Genomic DNA, 15,480 nt, shown 5'->3' on the forward strand with positions numbered 1-15,480 from the left:
TGTATGGACTGGACAGGATGAATCAATTAGCTAATGTAAGAGCATCTCAGATGATGAGGTAAAATTTTTACTGAGTACAGAATACAAAGGATTTAAGCAAATAAAAAATTAAAACTCAAGATTTGTTATTAGTCATTTTCACAATGAAAAGTTCATACTCTTTTCCAGAGCTCACTAATTCACTTTTCCAATGGAAAATAACTTGTAGTTTAAATTTCTAGAGTCTGTCTTCTTCCTTCCTTCCTTCCTTCCTTCCTTCCTTCCTTCCTTCCTTCCTTCCTTCCTTTCTTCCTTTGTTCCTTCCTTTCTCTCTTCCTTCCCTTCCTTCCTTCCTTCCTTCCTTCCTTCCTTCCTTCCTTCCTTCCTTCCCTCCCACTCCCTCCTTCCTTTCTTCCTTCCTTCTTCCAATACTCAGCAGTGCTCTAAAGTTCTTTCAAAGCTAGCTACGTTCCCATATGCTATCATGCAACAAGCAAGTGAGGGGAAGAGCTATCCTTTTTTTCCCCCTTTTTGGGTCACACCCAGCAATGCACAGGGTTACTCCTGGCTCATACACTCAGGAATTACCCCTAGAGGTGCTTGGGAGACCATATGGGATGCTGGGAATTGAACCCGGGTTGGCCGCATGCAAGGCAAATGCCCTACCCACTGTGCTATCACTTCAGCCCCAGTGAGGGGAATCACAATCACAAATCATCCTGTTAATCGTCGATTGCCTCGAGCAGGCCCCAGTAACGTCTCCTTCATCCTAGCCCTGAGATTATATTCAAGGCTCTTTAGGAGAATGAGACCCATCATTGTTACTGGTATTTGGCATATTGGGTACGCCACGGGGAGTTTGCCAGACTCTGCCGTGTGGGCAGGCTACATTCGGTAGCCTGCCAGTTTGTCCAAAGTAGGAATGAGATAATAAGATGTCATAATAGAATGTCTCCTGCCCCTGCGCCTGACTGTCCTCGCTGCTGGGGCCCCTTGGAGGGGAGTGGGTTGAGCTTTCCTCCCCGCCCCGACCAGGGCTCTGGCAGCCAAAGACCTCCAGGACCAGCCACCACCATGCTGAGACCACTCTCCGCACACATGAAGGTACTGGCAGAGGGACAAAGTAACGCGGGTTCCGGAGCTGAGATCTCCAAGCCTACTCGGATTTGGGCCGAGCATCCTCCACCCAGTGAGGGGAAGAGCTTTATATTTTAGCAAATGACCTGGAATTTGCACATAGAACTTTCCTGGCCTTGTGTTGGTATAAGTTAACCTTCTGCTATATATGTTGCCCAGTTAAGTTGGAGCTGAAGGTAGAAGGAAGTCAGTAACAGGTGAATGGAAGAAACTGGCAACCATGTGAAATAAAGTCATTGCCCAGTGTTATCCAACATTAGAACAAGTGTTACTTAAAATCTATTCTCAATACTTAGTACACATATCTATGCATGTGGCTCACCACATGTATTCATTACACTTTTCTTTAGGTGTTTATGAATAACCATGAAGTTTTTCCCACTAATTGTAAGATAACATTGGTTTGTCCTTTCTGCCTTCCCACATGGAGCTTTGGTTTATTGGAATACTCCCATCACTATGCTCCTATTCCTCTGGGTTTATTTGTAACCTCTTTCTTTGTGCTCTCCTTTCCCAACCTGTCAGTAACTTTTATCTCTTAATCAAACTCTGTTAACTTGTAAATATTGCTTTTCTCTTCTCCTAGTCCTTTGCATAGTTAATTCCAAGTAAAGTCCTTTTTGTATAGTTAATGCTATGCTTTTGTAACTTGGAAGTTAATTGACTCCACATAATATTTACTCCAGGCCATCTGGTCTCTCAACTTAAGCCTCAGTTGCCCTTAGTTCCTAGCACCCCAAAAGTAGGGTCCTGATGAGGGACTGAATGCACTCAGGGCAAGTGGTGAGCTACTCTGGCATCGAAATGGGCCAGGCCAAAGTGCCATGATACTTAACTATAAGATAAGAGCATGGTAATAGACAAATTCTGTCATGATCCAAAAGGTAGCAACTAGATTAGGACCCTGCTAGAGTTAGGAAAGATTAATCTGGCCTGAGCACTGTAGTCTGAGATCTATAGCAAAATGTGTCCAGGAGAGCAACTCTATAAGCTTAATGTATCTCTTACTGTGTCCACACAAAATAACGAATATTAAGAGGGATGGGTGTTTGATCATTGTGTGATTGTAACCCAAACATGAAAGCTTGTAACTATCTCACAGTGATTCAATAAAATTAAAAAAAATAGAATTAAGGTTTTAATTAAAATGTTAATTAAGCTATTGAACTAAGGCAAGGAGAAAAACCCCTAAATGGCATTTTGTCCTTGAGCCCAATCTCCTGGCTGCAGGCGACCAGGACAGGCTTTGATATGTTGATGGTTCTACTGGACCTAGGTGTGCGGTTGCTACCCTCAATGTAGGGAGTTGGTGAGTGACTAGAGAGAGACCAAGGTGGCGAGTCGGAGTGGAAAGACAAGCGAGAGACAGGAGGAGATTGGAATGAGAGGCCATGTGTGACTGAAATGGGAAGCTTAGTGAGATTGGAACAGGCACGTGGGGAGAATGGAATAAACAGCAACTGAAACAGCCTGACCCTTGTTTCCTCCTTTGTCCCCCCATGGCATTGGCCGCCTCGGGGAAAGTGACTCCAGACCACCGAAAGCAGGTAGTGAGAGAGAGCTGCAGGGTTCCTTAGCCGCTTGGTGATCACACAACTAATGAGTTGCATTTCACTTATGCATTTGAATCTCTTCTTACCATGTTGCTCTACAAAAACATCTCTAGTAAAATTTTTGGTACAAAGCAAAATCCCAGGCAATAGTCTTTTTAAATTTTTTAATTTGAAAATTTTAAATTTTATAGAGTAGTTTACAATATTTGATTACATTTAATATTCAAACACCAATCCCACCACCGTTACACCTTCTCACCACTGTATTTTGGATGTTTCCATCCCTAACCCCAATCCTTGCCCCAAAGCAGAACTGAAACCATATATTTTGTATTGTTTGTTATGAAAAACCGCTGAAAATGCTACAAAAGAAAGAGTTTGAAGATTTTTGTATTTCACCCAGGGGCCATTAAGCCATTCTATAAGAGATTTCTAACATGTTGTTAAAGGTTGAGCCTTAGGTGCTTATATATGTTTATATACATATATACACATATACATATATATGTATGTATATATTTATCTATATATTTAAAAAATATTTGCCTCTAAGATTGGTTGCCTCTTACTTTGAACTCTATCAAATGTGGTGCTGTAATATTGGAGTATGAATAGGGTGTGTGGTATGAAGTGTCCAGGAATAAATTCACTTGAGGGTGAGGCTTGGCCTGAGCATGTGGGGGGGCAGCGTAGAATGTTGTGGCAGTAGAGTTCTGGAAGTTTTCAAATGTGTCCCTTGGGGAAAGGAGGGATTTCACCTGCCCTCTTCAGGACCCCCTTGACCCCCCACCCCCTTTCCTGGTGAAATAGTCTGGCGCAGGGTCCGGGGGCATGGCTATGATGAGTGCCATGTTATGCTCCCTTCTGGGAGTGAAGGACATGTGATCTGGATGGTGGCTGATGACAAGATTATCAGGTGCCAGCAAGAGGTGGCTTATGGGCTGACTGCTGAGTTGCTGGAGACAGGGGAATACAGGTGGAGGATTCTAGTTGAACCTAGAGTACTCAGTTACAAGTTATGCATACCTGGGTTTTCTGGGGATTCACTGGTGGGTGAGGCTCATCTGGAACAAGTGAGGAGTGGCAGTGAGCATGGCGGCGTTGAGTTCTAGAGGTTTTTGACTGCAGACAATAATCTTTGAAAAATTATGAACAATATCACTTTGTATTGTTCAAGACCAGTAATTTTTTCTGTAGTTCACGGCACTGATTTTTCATGTTTCTTATTACTTTGCTGACCAGTGTTTTACACACAGAATTTTCTTGACTGCATTCTTTACGTCTTTGTTTCTTAAGGAGTAGATGAGTGGGTTAAGGCTTGGTATAAAGATCATGTACACGAGAGCAATGAACTTTCCCTCATTTTGGGTGGAATTGTTCTGTGGCTTCATGTACATAGACATGAGAGCCCCATAAAAGAGAGTCACCACGGTGAGGTGGGAGCCGCAGGTGTTGAAGAGCTTTCGCCATCTTGTTGCTGACTTGATCCTCATGACAGCGCGAGTGATGACGCCATAGGAGACGAGAATTGCTGATAGAGGCACCAGAAGAAATACCACTGAGAGAGCGAGGACAACTACCTCAAGTACCTTTGAATAGGCACAAGCAGTCTTGATGAGATCTAGGATCTCACAGAAAAAATTATCTACCTCTTGGTGTCCACATCTTGGCAATGAGAATGTCAGGAGTGAAATAGATAAGGAACAGCCAACAGCACCTAACCAGGATGTTATGACCATCCTGTGGCAGAGCTGAGGGTGCATTATCACCGTGTAGTGCAAAGGCTGGCAGACAGCAGCATAGCGGTCATAGGCCATCACAGCCAAGAGCAGACACTCCGTGGCACCCAGGTCTAAGGCGATGGCAGCTTGGACCATACACCTAAGATGAGAAATGGATTTATCTGGACCCCACATATTTACCAGCATCTGGGGAATTACACTGTTGGTAAAACAGAGATCCAAGAAGGACAGATTGGAGAGGAAGAAGTACATGGGCGTGTGGAGCTTGGGGTCTAGGTTAGACACCAGGATGATCATTGTGTTTCCCACCAGAATCACAACATAGAAGATGAGGACAACTACTGAGATGATGCGTTCCAGTTGGGGCCATCCAGAGAATCCCAGAAGGATGAAGTCCGTGGTGGAACTTCCATTGTTCATTTTCATTGCCCCTTATGAGAGACTTGGAAAAGTAAAAATTACTCTCAGTGCTAGGTTGAAGCACAGATCTCCCAAAATTGCTCATGTGCACCACCACCTCTTTCCTCTTTCGGTGTTATTTCATACAAAATTTCTTTAACTATTTCCCTGGTGTTCAAAACCCAAAGCCCCTTCACATCTAATAACAGCAGGGAAGGTGGTAAAAGTAAAATGCTGAATTTATTCATTCTGAATTGTTATTGAAAAGGTCTAATATGTTATTTCACCTAAATTTAATATATTTTGATTACATACTAGTTTTCAGTTTTTAGAAAGGAGTGCACTGATAGGTATTAATACATGAATTATGAATATTTGATTATGTGGTGGCTACCTCTGAAACTGGTACATTTTTACCTAGGTTCACATTTTTTATTAGGTCATTCATGCATCCGTAATCAGGGGGGATGTAATCTCAGATTTTGTTCTTTCTTAACGTATGTCAGAAAATCAGTTAATCATTACAAAACCTTTCCACTATAAATGGAATAAGATAAAAAGTGAAAATTTATATTTTTCACAATTATAAAAAGTAAGAATCAGAATCACTATGGATATTCCCTTCAAATTTCTACATGCCAACCATTGATAGTGACTTTAATCATAATAGCAATCACCGTGAGTAGCAGATGTCATAGCATTCCTTCTATTCACCTTGAACACCTGTGTTGCTGCACCAACTTCTGTGTTACTATTATTCAGGTTTTTTTGCATCTATTTTTGTTGCTATAGAGAATCAATCTTTCCTCTTTTTTTTTTTTTTGGATCACACCAACGATGCTCAGGGGTTAGTCCTGGGTCTGCACTCAGTAATTACTCCTGGTGGTGCTTGGGGGACCATATGGGAAGCCAGGGATCGAACTCAGGTTGGCTGCAAACAGCCCTACATACTGTACTATCGTTCTGGCCTGAATCAATCAATCTTAATATTTACCTTTATGTGCATGTACAGAAAATTCTTCATTACAATGTCAGTGTTGTTTATTTCCCATGAAATTTTCCAACTATGGGAGTTGACTATTTGACTCCTTTGAATTCTATAGTTAAATTCAACGAAATTATTCTCACTCTATGAGAATACAAATACAAATATGAGATAAGACATCAACTCACTATTTCTGAATACTGTATCCAAAATGAGATAAATGAATGCTTGATGATGAAATTAATTAATATATTTTCATGTGTATATTGTGCCCATGAACCACACACCATAGGTATTTAAAATTTCTAATATTTATTGCATTTACATCAGAGTAAGATAAGAAACTCAGGTAGATAAGTATCAAATAATATGAGATAGAAACATCATCTTTGTCAATTCAAAAAGGTATTCAATGCAATAGTGTGTACTATTGTTGTGAAGTATGATGAGAGTTAAATCAAATTGAGTGATTTAACTTAAGATTCTGGACTCAGTTTGGATAGCTTTGGGTTAAATTTCAGTTTCAAAGTGTGAAGCAGTGTGTCCTCGGGAATTTAGTGAGCATATTTTCAGACCAATTTCTTTGTCTATTAAGTGATGATAATATTTTGTTCCAAAGAAAAGGTGAAAACATTAATATTTCTGAGAACATTTGGAACTGTGGAGGGTTTACACTTACTTCTTTAAAATAAAAAATTCACCACTCGGAAACAAAGATGAACCACTTCAGGCACTCTCTCCTCATTCAAACAGGTACTCGCCCAGCGCCAGGAGCCTTTCCGGGCATGCGCAGCTAGCTAGATCCCCTGAGTACAGAGGTTTTCACCTTTGGTCTTCGCGGGACAGGAACTGAGGCATATAGCAGAGACACAAAGCTGAACCGCTCCGGGCACTCACTCCTCATTCAAACAGGTACCCTCCGGTGCCAGGGAACCTTTCTGGAGCCGCGGCTGCTAACGTGGCTGCGAATTATTCTCCCACTACATATCCCATAGGAACCATAAGTTACCCTTTTAGATGGAACCTTCACTAGGTTAGCTTAACCACCAGAAATACATTAGCCAATAATTCATTAAGCCCATCTCAAATCATTCTGCATCTAAAGCAGAATAGTAACAGTGAACGTGAAGGTCAAAACTACACTGATCACAATGGTAAAGCAACACAAAAGCCCACCAAGCTTTCTTATTGAAGGAGCTAGCTCAGAAGACACCAACAGTATTGGAGTGCTAGACATCCTTTCTGACAAGGAATTTAGACAAGAGCTACTGAGGATGCTTAGGGAGCTAAAAGAAACAATGTAAAGCAATGCCAATAAAAGGCAAGAGGATTTGAAGGTAGAAATGAGGAAAATGCAAACGGAAATGTCAGACCTGAAGAACTTGGTAGGTGAATTGAAAAACTCAGTGGAAGGCCTCGGCAGCAGAGTAACAGCTGCTGAGGACAGACTCAGTGAGCTCGAAGATGAAGTCCAGAGACTCTCCAGAAAAGAGGAGAAAATGAAAAAGAGACTCACAATTCGGGAACAGATGGCAAGAGAAGATCGTGATGAAGCCAAGAGAGGTAACATAAGAATTATTGGAGTCCCAGAGGGACAGGAAGAAAACCCTGATGAAGAAGAAACTGTCAAAGACATCATTGCTACGACATTTCCAGAGCTGAAGAAAACATGTGACCACATTCAGGAGTCCCGAAGGGTACCAGCTAGAAAAAATCCAAATAAAAATACCCCAAGACACATCCTGATCAAAATGACCAAAACCTTAGATAGAGACAAAATTCTGAAAGCAGCAAGATCAAAGAAAGAAATTTCCTACAAAGGAGCATCCTTAAGATTCACAGCTGATTTGTCTGATGAAACCCTCATGTCCCAAAAACAGTGGTGGGATATAGTGAAAAAACTCAATGAAATAAATGCCTCATCAAAAATACTTTACCCAGCGAAACTCTCATTCATAACAGAAGGAACAACACACAGTTTCAGACAAACAACAGCTCAGGAACTTCATAGACTCAAAACCATGGTCACAAGAACAAATAAATGGGCTATGTTAAGACAAGACAGATCCCTCAAATACACCAAATTTCAACAGAAAATGGGACAAAACCCCATAACAATAATCTTTCTTAACGTCAATGGTCTAAACGCACCAATTAAAAGACACAGAGTGGCAGGATGAATTAGAAAATTGAGCCCAACATTCTGCTGCCTGCAAGAAACACATCTCAATAGTCAAAACAAACACAGGCTCAGAGTCAAAGGCTGGAAAACAATCCTACAGGCAAATAGCTCCCTTAAAAAAGCTGAGGTAGCCATCCTAGTATCAGACCACAATGATTTCAGACTGAAGAAGGTCACAAGAGACTGTGAAGGCCATTTCTTATTGGTCAAGGGATCTGTACAACAGGAAGAATTTACAATACTAAATGTATATGAACCTAATAAGGGATCAGCAGTGTACTTAAAACAACTACTCATAGACTTGGAGAAAGACATTGATAGCAACACAATCCTAGTGGGAGATTTCAACACTGCTTCATCACCTCTTGCTAGGTAAACCAGACTCAAACTTAGCAAGGACATACTTCATCTGAGGGAAACAATCAAAGAAAGGGACTTAGTAGATATATACAGGACACTTCATCCTCAAAATGCTGAATACACATTCTTCTCAAGCATGTATGGAACATTCTCCAAGATAGACCACATGCTGAACCACAAAACATACCTCCATAAAATTAAGATAGAGATTTATCAACAATCTTCTCACACCATAATGCGCTGAAATTAGAAGTAAATCACACACAGAAAAAGAAAACTAAATCAAACACTTGGAAATTAAACAGTGCTCTATTGGACAACGAGTGGCTTAGAAAAGAAATCAAAGAGGAAATCAAAAGATTCCTAAAAACAAAAATGAGGACACGAGTTACCAAAACTTATGGGACACAGCAAAAGCTGTGTTAAGAGGAAAGTTTATAGCTCTACAAGCATTCCTCAGGAAGGAGGAGCAAGCCCACATAACTAACCTAACCTCGCAGCTTAAGAGCTTGGAGAAGGACCAACAAAAGGAGCCCAACCTGAACAAGAGGAAGTAAATAATAAAACTTAGAGCAGAGATTAATGAGATGGAAACCGAGAAAACAGTTCGAAAGATCAATAAAACCAAGAGCTGGTTCTTCAAGAAAATAAACAAGATTGATAAGCCTCTAGCAAAACTCACAAAGAAAGGGAGAGAGAAAACTCTAATAAATCGAACCAGAAATGAAAAGGAGGTCATTACAACAGAAACTACAGAAATTCAAAGGATCCTCAGGGAGTACTTTGAGAAACTTTATGCCAGGGAACATGAAAACCTCGAGAAAATGGATAAATTCCTAGATTCCTATAGACTCCCAAGGCTGAACCAAGAAGACCTGGAATACCTGAACAGACCTATAACTATTAAAGAAATTGAAATGGTAATAAAAAGTCTCCCCAAGCACAAAAGTCCTGGCCCAGATCGATTCACTAGAGAAATCTTTCAAATCGTTAAAGAGGACTTACTCCCACTCCTCTTTAAGCTTTTCCACGAAATTGAAATTTCAAAAACACTTCTGAACAGTTTCTACAAAGCAAATATCACCCTGAAACCAAAAGCAGACAGAGATACAACAAAGAAAGAATTACAGGCTGATATCCCTGATGAACACAGATACAAAGATCCTCAACAAACTATTAGCAAATAGAATCCAATGACTCATAAAAAAGATTATACACCATGATCAAGTAGGATTCATCCCAGGGATGCAAAGATGGTTTAACATTCAGAAATCGATCAACATAATCTATCATGTCACCAAAAGAAAAGCCGGCTTTAATCCCCAACATCTCATATAGTTCTCAGAGCACTACCAGGAGCAATTCTGAGTGCATGAGCCAGGAGTAACCCTTGTGCATCCTGGGTGTGACCTCAAAACCAAATATATATATATATATATGTATATGAGAACTTGAGCAAGAGAACTGAACTCTCTCAGATCAACTTTGCTCCTACTATCACCTAATTTTAGGATGGTTTTGAGGAATATTAAAATGATAGATGGAATATACTGTATGCCTTCTGACTCATAGAGATTATTTGGCAATTGAAAACTCTAGTAACTTCTCTTGCTGAAATTTAATTGAACTTTCAACCCTGAGACAACATGGGCATTTATTATTAACTCACACACATTTTACATTTTTTTTTATTCTGTAAGCTCTGTTGTCTGAAATTTATGCATTGTTTGATGTTTTACTTGTATTTATTATATATATCATAGAAAAAACTTACAAGGAAACAAAACTAAAGGAAATCATCTTGTTTGGATGAGGGAAGATGTCCCACCTGTCATGCTCTCCTGTGGTTCAGTGTCTCCATGGTCCTGTGGCGCTGATCTTTTGCTTCTTTGCCTTTTCAGATAAGCTCTTCATAAGCAATGGTCCCCTCTAACTCTTGGCGTGGTCACTAGTTCCTTCCACTCACACCACAGTCACATTCACATCTGGCTGCAAATGGGCACTAGCATTTAATAGAAGTCTTTATTAATGACACAGGAATAAACTAAACGGGATACTGTCAAAAGATCTGATGAATTTAGGTAAATGTACTTTTGATATGCTACTTCTTTATTTTGAGCAATGCCAGGGATCAAACCCAGAACCTCAAACCTGTGGCGAGTGCTCTCCTGCCGAGCTATACTCCTAAGCAAGGGTGCTCTCTTAATGTGCTCTTAGAGACACATTTGCAGGTACATTTCAGTCTAACAGAGAGGAAACTACTATGGTCATTTGTACACAATGCAAGAATCATTCTTTGTAACATGGAAATATTTAAGTGCAATACTAAATGTTGTACATGTGAGAAAGTAATAAGACCTTAGAGACTGGTGCTCACAAAGGAATTTCTTCATTAACAAGTGAATGTATAACAGCAGAGACTTAATTCTAAAAGCAATTATAAGGAATATTCCCTTGGGTGCTAGTTTTCATTTTTAAAGTTCCTTGTATACCTAATCACTTAATCACTTAATCACTTACTCCCCGTTATTCATCAATTTATTATATCTCATTACCACTGTAATGTTTCCACCCCAACCTCCAAATCTGCCTTCAAAGCAGGGCATAAATAATTTAATTTCTATTGCTTGTTATGAATACTCTGCTGAAAATGATCCAAAAAATTTTCCTAAGAGGAAAGAATGGGATAGTTGTTGTATTTCATCCTTGAGTCAAAAATCCCTTGTATAAGAGATTACTAAAGTGTTGTTAAAAGTTGAGCCCGGTGTGCTAATATACATGTGTGTGTGTATATATATATTTTCCCCCACCCTGAGATTGGTTGTTTTCAACTTTACACCCTATCAAATGTGGTGTGCTACTCTCAGTACATCATCAGTGGAGTAGATATTGCTCCAGGAATTCTAAATTTTAAATATGGTGATACAGCTGAATGAATTTATTATTATTTTTAACTGGATGGTGACTTTGGCGTCCTGAGGTATGTATGTGGCATGTCACTCTCATGTTGCTCTCTTTTGAGAAATTTATTTGTGAATCTCTGGATCATGGCTTTTAATGAACTTCTATGGCTCTAGAGGCAGTTTGTGGGTGTGACTGCCAGACTACCAGAAGCACAGGGAGATGGGAGGAGGTGACCCCTTCTTGACTCTGTGTGAGGCTGGAGATTTCAGTCACAGATATTGCCTATCTGGGTATTTGAGCAGGTTCACTCATGGATGAGGTTCCTCGAAGCCTGTGGAGATCGACCATGAGATTGACAGCGATGAATTCTAAAGGTTTTTGGCTGATGGAACTCTGTTGGGGCGGGTGGGGAGACTCACCTGTCCCCCTCTGTGTTGTCCCCATGAGACAGCTGGCGCAGAGTACAGAGGCGTGTCTGCAGTGTGTCACTTCTGAGTGATATTTTTAAGTATTACAGTCAAGTGTAAATATGTTTGTGTGGTAGCTGCTTGGAGGACCACAGTACACTGTATTGTTTAATCACCATCTAGGGTATTTGCATTTCCCTGAGAGTCAATATATACTCGTAAGAGGAGATGTTTGGGTATAAATAAACACATTGGGAGAAGTAAATCAGGATTCTAAATGTGACAGAATCTTTAATAGAGATGGATATCCATGAAATCAAATGATTAAAGGTAAGTTGCTCATTATATCTGGGCTGTGAGAAAATTTGTAACATCATTTTATTTCCCTGTCTGTACCTTCAAATACATTCTGACATCTACTTTTAAGGACACACACACACACACACACACACAAAATATTGTGTTTATGCTTTTTCTTTAATTTGGTCTTTTCATTCTCTAGCAGATTTTTAATTTTTATCACTGGTTGACTAATGACTACTGTAAAATTACCTACGCACAGAAGTAAGAATTTCAAAGTAAGATATACCGCATGAATGTGGAAATTTGAAATCACAGATGAAGAGATCAGAGAGAGTAAATCACAACCCTACAGGTCTCTCCCACCCAACTCTAGAATTTGATGTAGATGGCGACATGGTGTAGCATGGGCAATATACATATGAGAAACATTTTATTTCTAGGGAGGATTTTAATTTTCTAAAATGGGCCCTAGGTGGTGAAACTCCAGTGGTTCATTCTCTATCATAAGAGTATCCCAGAATTTAAATAATTTTATAACTAAAACAAATAAAAATATTTGCTAGCAAACTTGAGATTATTAAAATTTTATTTTGTGAAATAAAAGCATCCAATGTTTTCCAACAAAATGTCACTTATAGCCACCATTATTCAGCAGAAAAAACACTTATAAATCAGTGCCAGAAAATTATATTGACATAAGAATAACCTTTACCAACGAAAGTGAAACTTTCAAGTGAAACTCTTTTTTTCCTTCTTTCTCAAGATTCTACCCAAGTTTTTCTTGGACAGACCCTATTATGGCATATCAAGAATGAAATTTGGGAAATTCTTTTGGGAAGTCACACAATGCTTACAAAACCATTGAGAAATTAGAGATCAACCAACTTTCACCTATCTCTCATAAATGACTAACAAGACAATTTTGTTTTAGAAACAGTATGTCTCTATTCTCTATAATACTGGTTCTCAAAGTTCAGTCCGTCATCCTGGGTGCTTGTCAGGTTCCCAATATCTGCAGGAAATCTGAGATGATAGTCAACCTTCTCCTATTTTTGTTATTTTTTTTTTTTGGCCACACCCAGTGGTTTTCAGGTCTTGCTTCCTGTGGATCACTTCTGGGAGAGTGGTGGTGTCACCTTACTGACTGTACTGTTTCTCTGGCCCTAACCCCGTTACCTTTCTTATAACTCGCTAGGATATGGTGATGCTACTGTCCAGGGAAAATATGGTCCATTTTCCTCGAACCATTTTATTCCCTTACAAAGTTCTTTCAAAGTAGGTACAATTCCTATTTGCTATCTTGTAACAAGGATATGAGGGGGAGAAGCTTTTCTGTTTTAACAGATGTCTTGGAAATTGCACATATCACTTTCCTGGCCTTGTGTTAGTACATGTTAGCCTTCACCTATGTGTGTTACTCAGTTAAATTGGAGCTGATGGAAGAAGGGAGTAGTAACAGGTGAATGGGAGGGAGTGGCAAACCATGGGGAATAAAGTCATTGTCAGTCATTGTCCATCCAACATTAGAATAAGCGTTTCCTAAAATCTATTCTCAAGCTTTAATACTCATATCCAGGACTGGATCACCACTTCATTCTTTACACTTCATCTCAATGTAATTATTTATAACCGTGAAGTTTTCTGCACTAGTAAGATGCATTTAATTTATGAATTTGAATCTCCTCTTACCATGTCTCTCTACAAAAACATATATTTAGTAAAATTATTGGTACATGGCAAAATTCCAGACAATAAGCTTTGAAAAAATTGAACAATATCCCCTTCTGTTGTTCAAGACCATTTTTTTTTCTGTAGCTTATTACATGGGCTGGAGCGATAGCAATGTGGGTAGGGTGATTGCCTTGCATGTGGCTGACCTGGGTTCGACTCCTCAGCCCTTCTCAGAGAGCATGGCAAGCTAGGAGAGTATCTCGACCTCACGGCAAAGCCTGGAAAGCTACCTGTGAGTAGTTGATATACCAAAACAGTAAAAACAAGTCTCACAATTTGTTGGGAGACGTTACTGGTGCCTGCTCAAGCAAATCGATGAACAACAGGACAGTGCTATAGTGCTACAGCTTATTACATTGATTTTTCATGTTTCTCATAATTTCGCTGACCAGATTTTGACACACAGGATTTTTTTGACTGCATTCTTTACATCTTTGTTTCTTAAGGAGTAAATGAGTGGGTTAAGGCTTGGTATAAGTATCATATACACCAGAGCAATGAACTTTCCTTCATATTGGGCGGAGTTGTTCTGTGGCCTCATGTACATAGAGATGAGAGTCCCATAAAAGAGGGTCACCACGGTGAGGTGGGAGTCACAGGTGTTGAGGAGATTCCGCCATCTTGTTGCTGCCTTGATCCTCATGACAGCGCGAGTGATTGCACCATAGGAGGTGAGAATCACTGTTAGAGGTGCCAGAAGAAATACCACTGTGAGAGAAAGGAAAAGTACCTCAAGCACCTTTGAATAGACACAAGCAGTCTTGATGAGATCTAGGATCTCACAGAAAAAATTATCTACCACTTGGTGCCCACATCTTGGCATTCTCAAAGTCAAAGTGCAAATAAGTACGTCACAGCAAGCAGTAGTTAACCAGGCAACCAGCACCATCCTGTGGCAGAGTTTAGGGTGCATTATCACTACGTAGTGCAGAGGCTGACACACAGCAGCATAGCGGTCATAGGCCATCATAGCCAAGAGCAGACACTCTGTGGCACCCAAGTCTAGGGCGATGGCAGCTTGGAGCATGCAACTAAGATGAGAAATGGATTTCTCTGGACCCCACATATTTACCAGCATCTGGGGGATAACAGTGTTGGTAAAACAGAGATCCAAGAAGGATAGATTGGAGAGGAAGAAGTACATGGGCATATGGAGCTTGGGGTCCAGGTGAGATACCAGGATGATCATTGTGTTTCCCACCAGAATCACAACATAGAAGATGGGGACAACCACCGAGATGATGCGTTCCAGTTGGGGCCATTCAGAGAACCCCAGAAGGATGAAGTCTGGGGTGGAACTCCCATTGTTCATTTCCACTGCTTCTTATGAGAGACTAGGTGAAGTTAAATTTACCATCAGTCACAGGTCAAAGCACAGACCCCCAAAACTTGATCATACGCACCACCTGCAATCCCCACTCAGCTTGATTATTTAAAAATGAAATAAAAAATGTATTCCTCGTGTTCAAAGCCCCAAGGCCCCCCTCCACATCTCATCACAGCCAGGAAGGTGGAAAAGAAAAATGTTGAATCCATTCATACTTAATTTTTAGCTATTGAAAAGGGCTAATATGTTATTTCAACTAAATTTCAATATATTTTGGTTAACTATTAATCCACAAACTAACTTTTCAGTTTTAAGAAAGGAGTGCATAGGTTGGTATAAATACATGCTTTGAATTATGAATATTTGGTTATGTCAGGGACAACTCTCACAATCGACAACTCATCAGCTTAATCAATGTCTGAATAAATAGCTGTACTCTTACAATAAAAACAATAACAACAACAAAACTAT

General features: G+C 39.9%; 2 protein-coding genes across 2 annotated transcripts; both read right to left on the reverse strand.

Moving 5' to 3' along the window:
- Positions 1–3,895: 3,895 nt before the first annotated feature.
- On the reverse strand, positions 3,896–4,837 carry LOC130040179 (olfactory receptor 2W1-like). Its single transcript, XM_056132186.1, has one exon. It carries the CDS (start codon positions 4,835–4,837, stop codon positions 3,896–3,898), a length of 942 nt encoding a protein of 313 aa, XP_055988161.1.
- Positions 4,838–14,055: 9,218 nt separating this feature from the next.
- LOC130040236 (olfactory receptor 2W1-like) lies at positions 14,056–14,994 on the reverse strand. The gene has a single exon (XM_056132247.1). It carries the CDS (start codon positions 14,992–14,994, stop codon positions 14,056–14,058), a length of 939 nt encoding a protein of 312 aa, XP_055988222.1.
- Positions 14,995–15,480: the final 486 nt, after the last annotated feature.

Source organism: Sorex fumeus, unplaced genomic scaffold (genome assembly GCF_029834395.1).
Source record: "Sorex fumeus unplaced genomic scaffold, SorFum_2.1 ptg000094l, whole genome shotgun sequence".
Taxonomy (NCBI): domain Eukaryota; kingdom Metazoa; phylum Chordata; class Mammalia; order Eulipotyphla; family Soricidae; genus Sorex; species Sorex fumeus.

Bases quoted from the DNA above. Each gene is read 5' to 3' on its own strand.
- LOC130040236 (XM_056132247.1), bottom strand. From the start codon at position 14,994: ATGAACAATGGGAGTTCCACCCCAGACTTCATCCTTCTGGGGTTCTCT.
- LOC130040179 (XM_056132186.1), bottom strand. From the start codon at position 4,837: ATGAAAATGAACAATGGAAGTTCCACCACGGACTTCATCCTTCTGGGA.